At 39.3% G+C, this 21612-nt stretch overlaps 1 protein-coding gene across 1 annotated transcript in view; it reads right to left on the reverse strand.

Annotated features, from left to right (window-relative positions):
• Positions 1-10374: 10374 nt before the first annotated feature.
• LOC128685519 (CLIP domain-containing serine protease HP8) overlaps positions 10375-21612 on the reverse strand; it is a 34176-nt gene continuing 22938 nt past the window's right edge. Inside the window, exons 7-8 of the mRNA XM_053772092.2 lie at positions 16169-16371; positions 10375-11077 (exon numbers count right to left, since the gene is read on the reverse strand). Of these exons, the coding sequence (XP_053628067.1) occupies positions 10871-11077; positions 16169-16371 (410 nt within the window). The 3' untranslated portion in view covers positions 10375-10870. The remainder of the gene's footprint in view (positions 11078-16168; positions 16372-21612) is intronic.

A 21612-nucleotide genomic window follows, 5' to 3' on the forward strand; every position in this document is an offset into this window, starting at 1 on the left:
CAATTTGCAACTGTGACCCCTTGTTGCTGTGTCCCATCTCTGGAACATCTTGTCTCTGTCCACCTTATCAATTCCTCTCAGTATTTTATATGTCGTTTTCATATCCCCCAATCTCTCCTGTCTTCCAGTGTCGTCAGGTTGATTTCCCTTAACCTCTCCTCGTAGGACATACCCCTTAGCTCCAGGACTAGTCTTGGTGCAAACCTTAGCATTTTCTCTAGTTTCCTTACATGCTTGACTAAGTGTGGGTTCCAAACTGGTGCTGCATACTCCAATATGGGCCTAACGTACACAGTGTGCAGGGTCCTGAACGATTCCTTATAATGTCGGAATGCTGTTCCTAGGTTTGCTAGGCGCCCATATGCTGCAGCAGTTATTTGGTTGATGTGCGCCTCAGGAGATGTGCCCGGTGTTATACTCTCTCCAGGATCCTTTTCCTTGAGAAAAGTTTGTAGACTCTGACCCCTAGACTATACTCTGTCTGAGGTCTTCTTTGCCCTTCCCCAATCTTCATGACTTTGCACTTGGTGGGGTTGAACTCCAGGAACCAGTTGCTGGACAAAGGCCTGCAGCCTGTCCAGATCCCTTTGTAGTTTTGCCTGGTCCTCTTCTGATTGAATTCTTCTCATCAACTTCACATCACCTGCAAACAGGGACACTTCGGAGTCTATTCCTTCCTTCATGTCGTTCACGAATACCAGAAACAGCACCGGTCCTAGGAGTGACATCTGTGGCACCCCACTTGTTACAGGCGCCCACTCTGACACCTCGTCACGTACGATTACTTGCTGTTGCCTTCCTCACATGTATTCCCTGATCCATTGTAGTGCCTTTCCTGTTATCCCAGCCTGGTCCTCCAGTTTTTGCCCTAATCTTTTGTGTGGAACTGTGTCAAATGTCTTCTTACAGTCCAAGAAAATGCAGTCCACCCACCCCTCTTGTCTTACTTCTGTTACCCTGTCACAGAACTCCGGTAGGTTTGTGACACAGGATTTCCCGTCCCTGAAACCGTGCTGGTTGTCGATGATAAGCTCATTCCTTTCTAGATGCTCCACCACTCTACTCCTGATAATTTTCTCCGTGACCTTGCATACTATGCATATTAGTGTGTGTGTGTGTGTGTGTGTGTGTGTGTGTGTGTGTGTGTGTGTGTGTGTGTGTGTGTGTGTGTGTGTGTGTGTGTGTGTGTGTGTGTGCAAGTGTGTGAGTGTATGAGTTTTTCTTTCTTGTGTGTGTGCACCCGTACGAGGGTGCACGAGCTTACCTATTTGTTATCTGTATAGTTTTTACAAGTGTCTAATTTCACCTTCTCTTCCTGTTTGTTCACTTCTTCGTTTATGTTATACTACTTCCTGGCAACTCAGGTGGTGACCACATTCCTGACATCTCTATAACTCGTCTGTCAGTAACTTCACCTGTGCCAACGTGTATATGACAGTTTATGCCTGCTTATCCTATCAGTTCCTCAACTTTTTTTTTTTCTGATTCTTCTGTCCTCTTTAGCCTCTCCTTATATAAAGCTCATTGAACTTAGCTCTGAATCTTGCCATGTTGCTCAGCACCTTCTCCGGCTTCTTAAAAGGCTTATTCTGCTGTAAGGCTCACACTGATGCATCATAATCCAAGGTGAGCCTAACATGCGTTGAGTGAATGACTATGATTCGCTGTGATGAAATTCCCAAGGACTGCACTAAGATATGCAGAAACAAACATTTACTGAGGTCATGTACCTCTGGCAATATGCTTGGCACCAAGCCAGTCCCATGTTGATCGTGAGTGTGATTTGCAGCTTCTGTTCCCATTCCATACTCAGTTTCTGGTCTTTACCTTTCCACTATCTTTAAAGGTATTGATTTTTTTATTGAATTTTTTTATGAGAAGCGCTAAACCCGTACGGGGTAACACAGCTTATTATGCAATTTGACACATTCAGGTTCGATCCTAGGAAGGGATGAGAAGATCCAATTCCTTGGATAAAGAGCCATCACTGGCATCAAGGCTCCTCTGCTGATGGGCCAGTCTTAATATACTTATACTGACTGAGATTGAATTCAAGCAACCACTTATCTCATCATTGTTTCAGTTTGTTCAGATCAATCTGAAGCTTTTCCTTCTCATCGGTTTTATTCTCCACGATAGTTTTAAATTAGTAAATACGGATACATAAGAACATAAGAAAGAAGGAACACTGCAACAGGCCTACTGACCCATGCGAAGATGGTCCATGCCACCCCCCTGCCTAGAACAACGACCACCTGGTAAGGTCACTTCCACTTATGGAAGGAGCACGGCACCAGACCTGGTAGCCCAAGCTAGTCAGGTCTAACTCACACCCACTCATGTATTTATCTAAACTATTTTTAAAATTACACAAGGTCTTAGCTTCTATGACGGTACTCGGGAGCTTGTTCCACTCATACACAACTTTATTACCAAACCAGTGCTTTCCTATGCTCTTTCTGAATCAGAATTTTTCCAACTTGAAACCGTTGCTACGAGTCCTGTCTTGGCTGGATATTTTCATCACGCTGTTTACATCCCCTTTATTTATTCCTGTTTTCCACTTATACACCTCAATCATATCCCCCTTAATTCTACGCCTTTCTAGAGAGTGCAGATTCAGGGCCCTCAGTCTATCCTCATAGGGAGGATTTCTGATACATGGGATCAACTTTGTCATCCTCCTCTGTACGTTTTCCAGTGCATTTATATCCATTCTGTAATATGGTGACCAGAGCTGTGCAGCATAATCTAAATGAGGCCTAACCAAGGATATATAGAGTTGAAGAACAACTTGAGGACTTCTATTATTTATACTTCTTGATATGAAGCCAAGGATTCTGTTAGCTTTATTGCGAACACTTATGCACTGTTGTCTTGGTTTCAGATTACTGCTAACCAAAACTCCTAAATTCTTTTCGCAATCAGTAGTATTAAGATCTACACTATTCAGTTTATAAGTGACATGGTTATTGTCCTGTCCAACATTTAGAACTTTGCATTTGTCTATATTAAACTGCATCTGCCACTTCTCCGACCACTGCATCAGTCTATTCAAATCATCCTGGTGTTTGCAAATTTCTTTATGTCACTATTTATTCCCTCATCTATATCATTTATGTAAATTGTGAACAACAAGGGAACCAACACTGACCCGCGTGGAACACCGCTTGTGACGTGCCCCCATTCTGATTTCTCCACATTTATGCAAACTCTTTGCTGCCTATTTGTCAACCATGCCTCTACCAGAAAAAAATTTCTCCTCCTGTTCCGTGTGCCTTAAGTTTCCTCAAAAGTCTCTGATGTGAAACTCTATCGAAAGCCTTACTGAAGTCCAAATACACAATATCACAGTCATTACCATGATCTACCTCCTCAAACACCTTAGCAAAAAAAAATTAGTAAATTCGTGAGACAGGAACGCCCCTTAGTAAAATCGTGTTGAGATTCATTTATCAATTTATGCATATCAAGATGGCTACGAATTGCCTCGGAAATTTTTTATTCCATAAATTTTCCCTCTATGGAGGTAAGGCTTATTGGTTTATAGTTCGAAGCTAAGTACCTGTCACCTGCCTTGTAAATAGGTATTACATTTACCATTTTCCACTTAACAGGCACTATGCCAGTTTGTAGTGATATGTTGAAAAGATTAGCCAAAGGTTTGCTAAGTTCCTCTTTACATTCCTTTAAAACCCTTGGATGCAATTAATTCATCAGGGCCTGGGAATCTGTTAGGTTTTAATTTCTCCATTTGTGTGAGGACCATGTCACTAGTTACTGCAATCGTGCATAGTTTATTATCGTCCTGTTCTATATAATTTATTATTTCTGGAATTTCGCTAGTATCTTCCTGAGTAAAAACAGAGAGGAAATAAGAGCTGAAAATTTCACACATATCCCTATCACTGTCAGAGATCTGACCTGAGCTACTCTTAAGTGGGCCTATCTTGTCTCTAATCTTACTTCTGTATACCTGAAAGAGCCCTGTTGGGTTAGTCTTCGAATCCTTTACGACCTTAGCCTCATAATCCCTTTTTGCTTTTCTTATTCTTTTTTTTTATTTCTCTCTTTAATTGAATATATTGATTTCTTAATTGCCCTTCCCCTCTTTTTGATACGTCTAAAAATGTATCTCTTTTGACCAATGAGATGTTTTACTCCATTGTTCATCCATTTGGGATCATTTTTGTTAGATCTAATTTCCATACTCGGAACAAAAGTTGAATGAGCAGCTAGAACTATGCTCTGAAAAACGTTGTATTGGCAACCAACACCAGCTACCTGCTACTGTCGCTAGATCTTCAGATAGTTCCTGACTATGGAACTGAACTTCTCCAGGTTGAGGGACTGACAACCTCAAATCTACGACTTCAAGGGTGATGGACTGATTACATCGTCTTCACATCTCTACTGCTCCTGCCTAGTTTCTGTATTCGACTGAAGAAGCCTACTGTGCAGGCGAAACGTTTCGGAATAAAGTTGCCTAACTGTTGCCTGTGTGTCTTACCTACCAACCAGCTACCTGACCCATAGTCAGGTCATCCCAATTTAGCCCACTCAGGTAATTTTTCAATCCCATGAAATCAGCCAATCGAAAGTCTGGGAAAGAGACTTGATTGCAGTTTACTGGGTAATTCCATAATATATTGAAACTGAGTGATTTGTGATCACTTTCCCCAAGCTCATCATTAACCTCAAGATTATTAATTTGTGAATCTTTGTTGGCAAGAACCAAGTCAAGCAGATTGTTTCCTCTAGTTGGTTCTGTCACAAACTGTTTTAAAAAGCAATTCTGAACTGGATCAAGAAAGTCACTAGACTTAAGATTTCCTGTCATATTGTTCCAATCAATTTGTCTAAAGTTAAAATCTCCCAATAACACAACATTTTCATATCTAGATGCCTTATGAATTTCGTCCCATAACAGCTTACTGCACTCCATATCAAGGTTCGGGGGCCTATATATTACACTTAAAATTAATTTTTCATACCCCTTGAGAAAATGTAGCCAAACAGATTCTGTGTCAGATGATTCTATTCTTACATCATGTCATATACAACAATTTAAATTATCTCTGACATACATCGCCACTCCACCACCCTTCCTGTTGACCCTATCAGTGTGGAATAGTTTATAACCCTTCATGCTGCATTCAGATGGCTTTTCTCTATCCTTCAAGTTGAACCAGGTCTCAGTTATAGCAATAATATCTATATTACCTGCACTTGCGAGTAATCTTAGCTCATCTGTCTTATTTCTTAGATTCCTACTATTTGTATAGTAAACCTTAGTCACACGTTGCCCTCTACTATCTCTCTTTGTTTGCTGATCAGTTGCTTTGCCTTTATTAGGAACTTTATTTTGAATATTGTCTTTTACACATATCCCTGAGGTATCCTGGTAATACCTGCTGTTTCCAACAATAATACTACAGCCTGATTGTTTCCCGCAAACACCCATACCTCTGTACTCTATCAGTTTATAGTTCTAGACAAGTCATCAGTTACCCCCTCAATCGAAATGACTAATGCAACCACTTCAACCCCAGAGAGATGTATCCCATCCCTTGCATGCATATCATGTTTGCCATAGAATTTATCCCAGTTATCAATGAATGGGATTGCAAGTTCCTTGCAGTACCTGTCTAGCAAGCAATTTATACCAACTGCCTTAGACTTCCATTCATTGCCCACTTCCCTTCTAGGCAAGATGCTACATGTGATAGGGATCCCTCTCTTAGACCTGACTACTTCTATGGCTGATCTGTACTTATGCAGTAGCTCCTGTCTCCTGCCCTTCCCAATGTCATTTCCACCAGCACTAAGACAGATAATGGGCTTGTTCCCATTACCTGACAAAATATTATCCAACCTACTGACTATGTCACTATCACCAGCTCCTGGGAGGCACACTCTCCTCTTGACTTTTCTGTCTCTATTACAAAAAGCACGGTCCATATATCTTACCTGAGAGTCTCCCACAATCAGAGGTACCTTTAATCTCACTAACCACTGAAGTACACTCGTTTTGGAAAATAGAGAATCGATTTCCTACCTCCTTCTTTATTAACTCCTTCTGTATTAACCCTCCTTATCTTCCTTCTTCCTGAACTGTGAACCACTTGCCACTTAAAGCGGCTGCCACTCTCACTGGTGGTAAGCATTTCCTCCTTACCAGCACCAACTATCTCACACTCACTGCCAAACACATCTAGGCAAAGATTCAGCCTCCTATTTTCCTCCTGAAGAAGTAGAACTCCTTCAACATTTTAACCTGAGATTCTAAAACACTACAACAAGCCATGGTGCTTGGTAACACCCCACGCTAATACCCAGACAGCTCAGGACAGGAATGACCACACGTGACCACTGACATCAGCGTATCTGACCTAATTTTTTTTGGTATGTTATTCACATATATCCAAAACAGACCCGGTCCAAATCAAATTCCTTCCAGATCTCTGCTACCTGTTCTTGCCCTTTCTGACACCTATTTCTGAAAAATAACTTTCTTTATTACTACTAAGGCACATTTGATTCATCTGAGTACATTCCTGGTTCTTCCAACCTGCACCTCAAGTTTTGTTGCAGTTTCATGAGAGGTATGGAATCAAATGCCTTTTTGAAGTCCAATATAAATGTAATCTTCCCTTCCCACCTGTCTGTAGCTATATTGGTTTTATTGTTAATGATATTCCTCTCCAAGTGCTCTTCGACTGTCCTGATTATCTTCCCAATTAACTTAAAGAATTTGCATGATTTACATATCAGTAACACTGGATTGTAGGTGAATGTTTCCTGTCTATCTTCTTTCTTAAATTAAGTTTTGATACTATATTTGCATTCTTTCAGATCTCCATTGATTTTCTGTAGAACATACCTGTCGTTGATCCTTTTCTCCCTAGCACTCTGGTGTTGCCCTCTTTCCCCCCAGATAACATCTTTTTGTATCATTAGCTAAAATTCACAGACTTTTTATATAGTTCGTGAGCTTTCTTTCCCTGTTCAGTCGTATTACCTGTTCTTTTATTGTCGTCGTTTTTGGAAGTGACTGTGAAGCATGCTCTCTTATGATATGAATTTAGTTGCTGTCTACTGTCATTTGCTGTCGGGCAGGCCCATAAATTTACTGGCCTCAAAGCGTGTTTTTTGAACATGTCTTCCTACTCCCACTGCGCATCTGGGTTTCCATTTTCTAGTTCTGACCAATCACAAGCCTGCTTCAAGTTGCTCCAGCTAAGTGGCAATGGCGTCTGCTTCCTTCACATTGATTGAGAGACAAAAATGTAAACACTTTGCACTTGACATCGTCCAGAGCAGTTTTTTCTTCGAGTTACACTCACATACTCCTAGATTTCACCCAACTGCAATGTAGGTAAGTTCTGGCTTTTGTGTGTAGTGCATAAATGAATAGTTTAGACATATTTTTATAAACAATTAAATTCTGTGTGACACATAATACGGCTGCACCACTCGGTTGAAAGAAAAACTGCAAGGAAAAATGCCAATAAATTTGTGGACCAGACCTGCAAGGTCGAAGTATAAATTTCAGTAAATAAATATTTATATTAATTTTGATAATGCATATGTAAATTCAGTAGTGGTTCGGGTATGTACAGGATATTTTTATTGTCCTTCCAAATCAATGAGAAAGTGTTTTGTGGTGCTGCCTCCATACAGAAATCCAAATATATCTGTCTTTGATGAAAGTGACTCAGAACCAGAGAGAGTTGACCTGGAATTTCTTGACAGTAGTGGTAAATACTTGTCACCAGATGCACATGTGTTAAGTGATGATGAGGAAGAAGATAGGCCATCCAAAAATGCCTAAATTAGCTAAGGGAAAGGAAAGGTATTAGAATCGAGGAATACCGTGAAGATCATCATGATGAACTTGCTCTTCAAGCTCAGACATTGGAAACATCTATGCAACAAGAAGGGAAAAAATTGCTTCATAGCCTTTCATTCTAGGAAACAGTCATCTAGAATGATTGTTCTATCTCAGGAAGTTCATGAAAATGGGAATTGCAAGTTTTATCTCTTTGCAATGTGTCCATGTTGCTCTTTGGTTCACCTTTATATTTTTTTTGTTTGGAAACAAGTTCCATCTCTGCTTTTGACATTGTCTATTTGCCTAATAAATTATAAAAATACTTACTTAATGTTTTATTAAGTTACAACTCTGTGCAAGAAAGGTATAAAATACAGACAATATGAAAGTTAAGACACATGTGCAACATCTGGATATCTTTATTCTAGACGTTTCGCCATCCAGTGGCTTTATCAATACAGATTTTAGGACATAATAGGAAGACAGTAGAACTATATACAAAAGATGAGGTAATCAGTCCCTCGGCCTTGGAGTTAGTGTTCACAGCATCGTGGTGGAGGAGAGTCTGGAGCAAAGGCAAGAAGACTGGCGGTTATATAGGCGTCAGTGGATAGGGACGGGCAGCAGACGAGGGCATAGTCACTGGTAGGCGGGAATTCCCAGTGGAAGTTAAGACACATGTGCAACATCTGGATATCTTTATTGTAGACGTTTCGCCATCCATGGTTAAAGTCCAGCGAAGATCAAAAGTATCAAAAGGGTCAGTTGGAACTGCAGAACAAAAGCCAGGGAAGTAAGTGTTTCTCAAAGGCAGTACCGGGGCAGTAAGGTCCGTTGGAGTGCCAGCATCTGATTATTATTATTATTATTATAATAATCACAGGGAAGCGCTAAACCCGTAGGGTTATACAGCGCATGTTGGGGGATGGAAGGTATTCAGACTCAATTCAGGGAACCGGAGCACAGATCTAATTCCCTAGATCAACAGCCCCTCACCAGTATCAAGGAACCTCCCTTGAGGGGCCAGCATCTGATAAGGTTGCAGCAGAAAGGGTAAGGGAGATGTTAAATCATGGATACGATCGTCCACAGTAAAAGATTTTTCTTTTCTTCTCTTTCATAAAAGGAGGTGAGGACAGAAGCTACGAGGAAATGCAAAAAGATTAGTGAACGGGATGTGCTTAACCACTGGTCCATGTATGAACCATGGTTGAGCACATTGTACTGCGAGTTAAGATACGCCTGCCATGGATTCGAGCCTTATCACTTAAGTGATTAGTTAGTAATCGTGTTATTACGGGTTTTAGAGTCAAGATACAAAAAGAGACCTTATATGTCCCTTGCCGGCGAAGAATACCCTCGCACAGCTGGTAGTGCTGATGTTGCATGGACACTGCCTCACCATCCTAAACTGCAAGCCAGTAGACCAGCAATCCTGGTTGACACCCTAGTACCCATCGTGCCACTTCACATTCAACGAGCCAACACGCATCCACGAGCCACCACACATCCACTGAGCCACAACGCATCCACGAGCCACAACGCATCCACGAGCCATCTAGCATCCACGAGCCACCACACATCCACTGAGCCTCAACGCATCCACGAGCCATCTAGCATCCACGAGCCATCTAGCATCCACGAGCCACCTAGTATTCACCAAGCCGAAAAGATATGGGTGACCGGAAACCCGTCAAGTGGCATACCCCTCTAGTTCCCACCTCCCGGATCCGACAGATAGCCTCCAGAGATACACTTGCCACGTTAAGGAAACGCGAAGTCGCCCTCCGGAACTCAAGAGGGCAGCACAGCGCATCCCTACATGATCCCCATTCCCAAAGCAAATACCACCACTAGGGAGCCTCAACACAATGGTGCGGACAACGATCCATTTTCTCTCAGTCTATTACCTGTAAATAATGAAGGGACAAATTCACAGATACAAAACATGCGAGAAGGGGTGAGGGTATTCAGATTTGATGCGAGGAAGGAGACAGAAGGTCAAGTGACTTCATTAATAGAGAGAATTCACTTGGCTGCTGGATTCCTTTATCGACCTTAACATACCTGTAAATCCGATATCCTAAAAAAAATTCTCTGTAAATGAAGGCACGCCATTAATTTATATTCTATTTATTTTGTTAAAATTACACTTGGGTTTCATTTAACATAGATGAATGTGCGCGCTGCATGAATTTTATCAACTAGAGCATTCCTAGCATTTCCTAGTAGAAGAATTGCAAACATAAATCTTTCAATTACAGTTCAGTAATTCCAGCAGATAAATTGCAATTTACACTGAAGACAATTTCATAATTTAGTTTTCGGAGGTAAACATTGTGCATAAAGCAAGTGATCTCGATAATGCTTATATTAAATTTTATGAAATAGTGAGCATTCAATGATGTTTAAATTACTGTTTATATATAAGTCTCAATGTGTTATTTTATTATATACTTCAAATTTTATAAATGTACCATATTTACTAAGAAAATACTGTAGGAAATAGCAAGGCAAGAAGCTGAAAAATAAAACTAATCTTTCTCATAGATTATAAACTGCTTTATTTTCTTTCACCAGAATCTTGTTACTGTATTATATACAAATTCTTTTTCATAGTCTTCCTCTGAATTTCATTTATCACTACAAAAGATGTATTGTATATGCCAAGTTTTTCTGAAAGTTCAAATACTATAATGTATTTGTTATGCATTATTCTTTAGTGACAAGGTACAAGACATTGCCAAAAATAATTAAAATTATTGAACTCAGGAATATTAGCAATTATCTCAAGAATGTCCTGATTATTTGCCTGTCTATACAGTTTATAAATTCCAAGAATAAAAAAATCCAAGAATAATAAAAAGTAGTACTGAATAAATATTGTTTAATGCTCATTGGTAATTAGTTTTCAAGCACATTATTAGTAGTACAGTCACAGGCGAGTGCTTCACTTGTAGCAAAATTTTCTATATAGAATATTAATATTTTTGGTAATAATTTAACTGAAGTATTTTTTCAGTACGGTGTTGTACCCTAGGGTTTCATATTATTTTCAATCCAGTTCCTGTAGTGACTAATAGAGGTATAAACACCAGGCACTGGCCTGGCACCGCAGGGTGACGGGCCATATGAAACCAAACCAATCTGCAGAAACGGTGGACCTTGAGGACCGGACATAATCAGAGGGCCACCCGAATCTCCTCTACAAGAGTCCTGACCAGCACGACCTCCTGCACAGATCTATAATAAAAAAAACATCCGTTTTCTAAATGATAAATATTATACATACATAGTCTTGCAAATATTATTGATTAGCTACCCTATCTGCTAATCAAGGTAAGAATATTTTTATAGTAGGCGATTCTCAGGTAAGATATATGGACCGTGCATTTTGTAACAGAGACAGAAAGGTCAGACAGAGAGTGTGCCTTCCTGGAACTGGTGCTGGTGACATAGTCAGCAGGTTGGATAATATTATGGCAGGTAATGGGAACAAGCCCATAACAAGTGCAGGGGGTAATGATATTGGGAAGGGCAGGAGAGAGGAGCTGCTGGATAAGTACAGGTCAGCCATAGAAGTAGTTAGGTCTAAGGGATGAATGGTTTGAAAAACCGACAAGTTGAAGATTGAGACACTTATGCAGCATATGGGAATCTTTATTCAGGAAACGTTTCGCCACACAGTGGCTTCATCAGTCCAATACAAAGAGGAAGGCGTAAGGAGAGGAGGAGTATGAGGTAATCAGTCCCTCAGCCTGGAGTCGATGTGTTCAGTCCATCAATCTTGTAGAATGTACAGCATAGGGCCGTAGACGTGGCTTATATACTGTAGTGAGGTGACTTAAAGCAGACGGAGGCGGAATCATAGTGGTACCATCCACTAGTCGAAGTAGGTCTTTGTCCAAAGGTTGAACAAGCGTTGAAGAATTCTTTGTAAGAAGATCCCATGATGCTGCAGTGTCTGACAGTGTCTGACAGTGTCTGACACTGCAGCATCATGGGATCTTCTTACAAAGAATTCTTCAACGCTTGTTCAACCTTTGGACAAAGACCTACTTCGACTAGTGGATGGTACCACTATGATCCCGCCTCCGTCTGCTTTAAGTCACCTCACTACAGTATATAAGCCACGTCTACGGCCCTATGCTGTACATTCTACAAGATTGATGGACTGAACACATCGACTCCAGGCTGAGGGACTGATTACCTCATACTCCTCCTCTCCTTACGCCTTCCTCTTTGTATTGGACTGATGAAGCCACTGTGTGGCGAAACGTTTCCTGAATAAAGATTCCCATATGCTGCATAAGTGTCTCAATCTTCAGGTCTAAGGGAGGGATCCCAGTCATATGTAGCATCTTGCCTAGAAAGGGAGTGGGCAATGAATGGATGTCTAGGGCAATTGGTATAAATTGCTGGCTTGACAGGTACTGCAAGGAACTTGCAATCCCATTCATTGATAACTGGGACCTATTCTTTGGCAAACGTGATATATATGCAACGGATGGGGTTCATCTCTCTGAAGATGGAGTGGTTGCAATAGCCAATTCGATTGAGAGGGTAATTGATGACTTGTCTATGAATTTAAACTGATAGATTATAGTGGTATGGGTGTTTGTGGGAAACAATCAGGCTGCAGCATTAGGGTTAAAAACAGCAGTTATTACCGGGATACCTCAGAGATATGTTTAAAAGACAATATTAAAAATAAAGTTGCTAGTAATGGCAAATCAATTGATCAACAAACAAAGAGAGATAGTAGAGGGCAACGAGAGACTAGCTCCCTTAAGGTTTACTATACAAATAGTAATAATCTAAGAAATAAGACAGATGAGCTAAGATTACTTGCAAATGTAGGTATTATAGATATTATTGGTATAACAGAAACCTGGTTCAACCTGAAAGATAGAGAAATGCCTTCTGAATGCAACATACAGGATTATAAACTATTCCACACTGATAGGGTCAACAGGAAGGGTGGTGGAGTGGCGATATATGCCAGAGATAAATTAAATTGTTGTCTTAGACATGATATAAGATTAGAAACATCGAACACAGAATCTGTTTGGCTACAGTTTGTCGAGGGACGTGAAAAATTAATTTTGGGTGTGATTTATAGGCCCCCAAACCTTGATATGGAGTGCAGTAAGCTGTTATGGGACGAAATTCATAAGGCATCTAGATATGAAAATGTTGTGTTAATGGGAGATTTTAACTTTAGACAAATTGATTGGAACAATATGACAGGAAATCTTGAGTCTAGTGACTTTCTTGATACGGTTCAGGATTGCTTTTTAGAACAGGTTGTGACAGAACCAACTAGAGGAAACAGTCTGCTTGACTTAGTTCTTGCCAACAAAGATTCACTAATTAATAATCTTGAGGTTAATGATGAGCTTGGGGAAAGTGATCACAAATCACTTAGTTTTAATATATCATGGAATTACCCAGATAACTGCAATCAAATCTTTGTCCCAGATTTTCGCCTGGTCGACTTCATGGGACTGAAAAATTTCCTGGGTGGGTTAAATTGGGATGTCCTGACTATGGGTCAGGTAGGTGATCTTGGTTGCCAATATGACGGTTTTCAGAGCATAGTTCTAGCTGCCCAGATAACTTTTGTTCCAAGTAGGGAAATTAGATCTAACAAAAATGATACCAAATGGATGAACAATAGATTAAAACATCTCATTGGTCAAAAGAGAGGCATATATAGGCGTATCAAAGATGGGATGGGCAGTTAAGAAATCAATATATTAAATTAAAGAGAGAAATAAAGAAAGGAATAAGAAAAGCAAAAAGGGATTATGAGGCTCAGGTCGCAAGGGATTCAAAGACTAACCCAAAAGGGTTATTTCAGGTATAAAGAAGTAAGATTAGGGCCAAGATTGGCCCACTTAAGAGAAACTCTGGTCAGATCACTGACAGTGATAAGGATATGTGTGAAATTCTCAATACCTACTTCCTCTCAGTTTTCAGCCAGGAAAATACCAGCGATATTCCTGAAATAATAGATTATGTAGAACAGGATGATGATAAACTATGCACGATTGCAGTAACTAATGATATGGTCCTCAGACAAATAGAGAAACTAAAACCTAACAAATCCCCAGGTCCTGATGAACTGTTTGTATGGGTGTTAAAGGAATGAAAAGAGGAACTTAGCATACCGTTGGCTAATCTTTTTAACATATCTCTACAAACTGGCACAGTGACTGAAAAGTGGAAAATGGCAAACGTAATACCTATTTACAAGGCAGGTAACAGGTACTTGGTTTCGAACTATAAACCAATAAGCGTTACCTCCATAGTAGGTAAATTTAAGGAATCAATAATTGCCGAAGCAATTCGTGGCCATCTTGATAGGCACAGATTGATTAATGAATCTCAACACAGTTTTACAAAGAGGTGTTCCTGTCTTATGAATTTACTAACTTTTTTCACTAAGGTTTTTGAGGAGGTAGATCATGGTAATGAATATGATATTGTGTATATCTACTTCAGTAAGGCTTTCAATAGAGTTCCACACCAGAGGATATAGAGGAAACTTAAGGCACACGGAATAGGAGGAGAAATTTTTTCCTGGGTAGAGGCATGGCTGACAAATAGGCAGCAGAGAGTTTGCATAAATGGGGAGAAATCAGAATGGGGGCACGTCACAAGCGGTGTTCCGCAAGGGTCAGTGTTGGGCCCGTTATTGTTCATAATTTACATAAACGACATAGATGAGGGAATAAATAGCGACATAAGCAAATTTCCTGATGACACCAAAATAAGCCGTCCAATTCATTCTAATGAAGACACTAGAGCACTCCAGGATGATTTGAATGGACTGATGCAATGGTCGGAGGAGTGGCAGATGCAGTTTAATATTGACAAATGCAAAGTTCTAAATGTTGGACAGGTAATGAACCATGCCACATATAAACTAATGTAGATCTTAATACTACTGATTGCGAAAAGGATTTAGGAGTTCTGGTTAGCAGTAATCTAAAAGCAAGACAACAGTGCATTAGTGTTTGCAATAAAGCTAACTGAATTCTTGGCTTCATATCTAGAAGTATAACTAATAGAAGTCCTCAGGTTATTCTTCAACTCTATATATCCTTGGTTAGGCCTCATTTAGACTATGCTGCTCAGTTCTGGTCACTGTATTACAGAATGGATATAAATACTCTGGAAAACCTACAGAGGAGGATGACAAAGATTATCCCATGTATCAGAAATCTTCCCTATGAGGATAGACTGAGGGCCTTGAATCTGCACTCTCTCGAAAGGCGTAGAATTAGGGGGGATATGATCGAGGTGTATAAATGGAAAACAGGAATGAATAAATAAAGGGGATTTAAATAGCGTGCTGAAAATTTCCAGCCAAGACATGACTCGCAGCAATGGATTCAAGTTAGAAAAATTCAGATTCAGGAAGGATATAGGAAAGTACTGGTTTGGTAATATAGTTGTGGATGAGTGGAACAACTCCCGAGTACAGTTATTGAGGGTAAAACGTTGCGTGTTTTAAAAATAGGTTAGATAAATACATGAGTGGGTGTGGGTGGGTGTGAGTTGGACCTGACTAGGTTGTGCTTCTGGGTATGGTGCCGTGCTCTTTCTTTGAGTGGAGGTGACCAGACTGGGTGGGTCATTGGGCTAATCCGGGGGGTGGGTCATTGGGCTTATCGGGTGGGGAAGTACATGGACCTGCTCGGCATGGGTCAGTAGGCCTGTTGCAGTGTTCCTTCTTTCTTATGTTCTTATAACAAACAAATCATTATGAGCCTATATAATGTGTTGATAGACGGGTACAAAAAAAATGCAAATTTAATGCATAACTGCCACTAAAAAACAAAATAAGTGGAAATATGATGCACCATAAACATTGAAACAAAACAGGATCCTTAGATAAACAAAAAAAAAGGGTCAGTCCAGAGGAAAACCTTATACAGATTTTAGAACAAACTGAGAGAAATCATCGTGCAGCTCTGAATGATATTGATGAATTTAGACTGTAATTCTTCTTCTTCTTCTTCTTCTTCTTATTATTATTATTATTATTATTATTATTATTATTATTATTACATTACCGGAAAATGCATTAAATCTGGAGGGGTGATAGAGGGACTGGGAGAAGAGGAGGAAAACGGGTTTATTACAGGAAAGGAAGGTCAGGTATTGTTCCTTGGATGAAGAGCCCTTCACCGGCAACAACAAACATGTGAGGGGATGTGTAGAGTACGCAAAGCCTATCAGGTAAATTCAGCATTTCACAATTATGATTGAAAATAATATTTAACCAAATACAAATTCAATTATAATGACTTTTGCACAATTTACCTGTTCGTCAACAAGTTGTCCGCTGAATATATCAAATGTTTTACACTGTTCTATCTGAACAATGGGTAAACCAACATGATAGAGGATGTTACTGACAGAACCGTTCTCAGTAACACCCCAGCCAGCTGCCCACGAGCCCCGTCGCTCACTTATCCTCTTGATATCAAGATTTTGAGGTGGTAGACATATGGCGTTAACAATTCCTGAAATATAAATATAATTAAGCATAATTCTGACAATGTTAATTACTTATATGTTTTAGTATAACCTCTTGATAAGATAAGTATCTTAAAGGGATGACAGGAATATTTTACCAATTAAGTATCTCTGAAAAGGTACATTCAAGTGCGTGCCAGATATTTTCTATATTATTTCTTTCTCCAAAGATTTTGTTTATAATTTCAAAAGTTCTTTCCAATTATATATATATATATATATATATATATATATATATATATATATATATATATATATATATATATATATGTCGTGCCGAATAGGCAGAACTTGCGACCTTGGCTTAAATAGCAACGCTCATCTTGCCATATAGGACAAGTGAAAATTTGTGTATGCAATAATTTTGCCAAAATCATTCTGAACCTAACGAAAAAAATATATTTCACTGTGTTCGTTTAGTATTAAATTATTGTAAACAAATCTAAAATATATTAAGTTGGGTTAGGCTAAAATAAATTGTTCTTGTTGTAATAAGGTTAGGTATGTTTTCTAAGCTAAGCCCAATAGCAATGCAATATCAAGCGACTGCGACACAGAATCAGGAACTGGGAAATAATATAACGACACTAAGTAGGGACCATCTGCAGATCCTCCACAAAAGTTACAAAACTCCCATAATACTGAATCTACGTTCAGCATAGGAAAACCCGACTGTGACAATGCACAGAAACCAGTACAAAATTAGGTCAGAAGCTATAGCTAAGGACCTGAGATACTCAGAGTGTCTATGTGACACACAACCTCAGTACAACGTCGAAAATCACTAAGTCTTTACAATGTTCTGTGAACAAAGTTCTACAGAACTAACAAGAATAATGAGACAGACAATCTGTCCAACCACCAAGCGAGTCTACAGCAGACTGAAAACTTCACGAGAGGTGAGGACACCCCCCCCCTCGATCACGTGATAGCTACGTGGACAACTGCATCTCAGAAGCCGGCAGTATAACGAGTGACAAGCGATAATTACAGTAGTTTGACAATCAAGACTAACTGAGCACATTTTATATACATCCTAACAACATAAGCTACGTCAAATAACAATATAAGGCAATACATTTGCGATTTAGCTATTATCGCAAATATAAGCAATATAAAATTAAATGAAAAAGTAATATACATTACATATATACATAATAATCATTGTAACCCATTCAGGGGTTGCAACACCAACCTATTTTTAAAGCTACACAACGTTCTAGCCTCTATAACGGTACTTGGGAGTTTGTTCCACTCATCCACAACTCTATTACCAAACCAGTACTTTCCTATATCCTTCCTGAATCTGAATTTTTCCAACTTAAAACCATTGCTGCGAGTCCTGTCTAGGCTAGATATTTTCAGCACACTATTTACATCCCCTTTATTTATTCCTGTCTTCCATTTATACACCTCAATCATATCCCCCCTAATTCTACGTCTTTCTAGAGAGTGCAGTTTCAGGGCCCTTAGTCTATCCTCATAGGGAAGGTTTCTGATACATGGGATCAACTTTGTCATCCTCCTTTGTACATTTTCCAGAGAATTTATATCCATTCTGTAATACGGTGACCAAAACTGTGCAGCATAATCTAAATGAGGCCTAACCAAGGATGTATAGAGTTGAAGAACAACCTGAGGACTCCTATTATTTATGCTTCTTGATATGAAGCCAAGGATTCTATTAGCTTTATTGCGAACACTTATGCACTGTTGTCTTGGTTTCAGATTACTGCTAACCAGAACTCCTAAATCTTTTTCGCAATCCGTAATATTAAGATCTACATTATTTAGTTTATATGTGGCATGGTTATTGTCCTGTCCAACATTTAGAACTTTGCATTTGTCTATATTAAACTGCATCTGCCACTTCTCCGACCACTGCATCAGTCTATTCAAATCTTCCTGGAGTGCTCGAATGTCCTCGTCAGAATGAATTCGACGGCCTATTTTGGTGTCATCGGCAAACTTGCCGATGTCGCTCTTTATGCCCTCATCTATGTCGTTTATGTAGATTGTGAACAGCAGGGGGGCCCAACACTGACCCCTGTGGAACACCGCTCGTGACACTTCCCCACTCTGATTTCTCCCCATTTATGCAAACTCTCTGCTGCCTATTTGTCAACCATGCCTCTATCCAGGAAAAAATTTCTCCTCCTATTCCATGTGCTTTAATTTTCCTCAACAGTCTCTGATGTGGGACCCTGTCAAAAGCCTTACTGAAGTCCATATACACAATATCATATTCATTACCATGATCTACCTCCTCAAATACCTTAGTGAAAAAAGTTAATAAATTCGTAAGGCAGGAACGCCCCTTTGTAAAACCATGCTGAGATTCGTTGATTAATTTATGCTTTTCAAGGTGGCTACGAACTGCCTCGGCAATTATTGATTCCATAAATTCTCCCACTATGGAGGTCAGGCTTATTGGTCTATAGTTCGAAGCTAAGGACCTGTCACCTGTTTTGAAAATAGGTATCACATTTGCCATTTTCCACTTATCTGGAACCATGCCAGTTTGTAGTGATATGTTGAAAAGATTAGCCAAAGGTGTGCTAAGCTCCTCTTTACATTCCTTTAGAACCCTTGCATACAGTTCATCAGGGCCTGAGGATTTGTTAGGTTTTAATTTATCTATTTGCCTAAGGACCATGTCACTTGTGACCCTAATAGTGCACAGTTTATTATCGTCCTGTTCTACATAATTTATCATTACTGGAATATCGCTGGTATCCTCCTGTGTAAAAACTGAGAGGAAGTATGTGTTAAAAATTCTACACATTTCCTTATCACTGTCAGTGAGCTGACCCGAGGAACTTTTGAGTGGGCCTATCTTGTCCCTGATCTTACTTCTGTATACCTGAAAGAATCCTTTTGGGTTAGTCTTCGATTCTCTTGCAACTTTAACCTCATAATCTCTTTTTGCTTTTCTAATTCCCTTTTTTATTTCTCTCTTTAACTGAATATATCGATTTCTCAATTGCCCCTCTCCTCTTTTGATTTGCCTATATATGCCTCTCTTTTGACCAATCAGATATTTTAATCTATTGTTCATCCATTTAGGATGATTTTTGTTTGATCTGATTTCCCTATTTGGAACATAATTTGACTGAGCAGCTAGAACTATGCCCTGGAAAGCATCATATCGGCAACCATCACCACCTACCTGACCCTTAGTCAGGTCATTCCAGTTCAGCCCACCGAAGTAATTTTTCAGTCCTATGAAATCAGCCAAGCGAAAGTCAGGGACGGAGACTTGATTGCCATTATTAGGGGAATTCCATGATATATTAAAACTGAGTGATTTGTGATCACTTTCCCCAAGCTCATCATTAACCTCAAGATTATTAATTAGTGTTTCCCTACTGGCAAGAACCAAGTCAAGGAGGTTATTTCCCCTAGTTGGCTCTGTCACAAACTGTTTTAAAAAACAATCCTGGATCGTATCAAGAAAGTCACCTGACTCTAAATTTCCTGTCAAATTGCTCCAGTCAATCTGTCTATAGTTGAAATCTCCCATTAGCACAACATTTTCGTATGTAGATGCCTTACGAATTTGGTCCCATAGAAGTTTACTTCACTCCCTATCAAGATTTGGGGCCCTGTAAATCACACCCAAAATTAGTTTTTCTCGGCCCTCGAGAAGCTGTAACCAAACAGATTCAGTGGCTGACGCTTCTAATTTAATATCTTGTCTAACACAACAATTTAAATTGTCTCTGACATACATCGCTACTCCACCACCTTTCCTGTTGACCCTGTCAGTGTGGAATAATTTATAGCCTTGTATGTGACATTCAGAGGGCATCTCTCTATCTTTCAGATTGAGCCAGGTCTCTGTTATAGCAATAATATCTATGTTTCCTGCACTTGCAATTAATCTTAGCTCATCTATCTTATTTCTTACACTCCTGCTATTAGTATAGTAAACCTTAAGGGAGCTAGTCCCTTGCTGCCCTCTGCTGTCCCCCTTTGTTTGCTGACCTGATCTATTGTCTTTATTTATAACTTCATGCTGAATGCCTTTTATACATTTACTGTTTCCAACCCAAGTGTTGCAACCTGCTTGTTTCCCACACACACCCATACCTCTATCTTCCATCAGTTTAAAATCATAGGCATTTCACCAATGGCCTTCTCAATCGAGTCTGCAAGTGCTACCACCCCAGCCCCAGAGAGATGTACCCCATCCCTTGCATACATATCATGTCTGCCATAAAAGTTGTTCCAGTTGTCAATGAATGGGATTGCAAGTTCCTTGCAGTATCTGTCTAGCCAGCAATTTACACCAATTGCCCTAGACAACCATTCATTTCCTACTCCCCTTCTAGGCAAGATGCTACATATGATTGGGATCCCTCCCTTAGACTTAATGAAATCTATAGCTGACCTGTACTTATCTAGCAGCTCTTCTCTCCCACCCTTCCCAATATCATTTCCACCAGCACTGAGACAGATAATGGGCTTGTTCCCATTACCTGACATGATATTATCCAGCCTGTTGACAATGTCCCCAACACCAGCTCCAGGGAAGCACACTCTATCTCTCATCTTCTTATTCCTATTACAAAAAGCACGGTCAATATATCTTACCTGAGAGTCACCAACCACAAGAATGCGCTTACCTCCATTAGCAGGGGCAAAATTAAAATTTTTTACATTAACATTAATGAAAAAAATATATCTTTAAACGTATAAGAGAAAATTTCAGAAAGGACTTAATTTTAAATGAGTTCTTGCTAATTGGCCAGTTTTACATATTAGGCACGACATATATATATATATATATATATATATATATATATATATATATATATATATATATATATATATGTCGTGCCGAATAGGCAGAACTTGCGACCTTGGCTTAAACAGCAACGCTCATCTTGCCATATAGGACAAGTGAAAATTTGTGTATGCAATAATTTTGCCAAAATCATTCTGAACCTAACGAAAAAAATATATTTCACTGTGTTTGTTTAGTATTAAATTATTGTAAACAAATCTAAAATATATTTAGTTGGGTTAGGCTAAAATAAATTGTTCTTGTTGTAATAAGGTTAGGTAAGTTTTCTAAGTTCCTTTTGGTGCAAAATTATAAATTTTTACATCAACATTAATGAAAAAAATGTATCTTTAAACGTATAAGAGAAAATTTTAGAAAGGACTTAATTTTAAATGAGTTCTTGCTAATTGACCAGTTTTACATATTCGGCACGACACAC

Source organism: Cherax quadricarinatus, chromosome 8, assembly GCF_038502225.1.
Source record: "Cherax quadricarinatus isolate ZL_2023a chromosome 8, ASM3850222v1, whole genome shotgun sequence".
Classification (NCBI taxonomy): Eukaryota; Metazoa; Arthropoda; class Malacostraca; order Decapoda; family Parastacidae; genus Cherax; species Cherax quadricarinatus.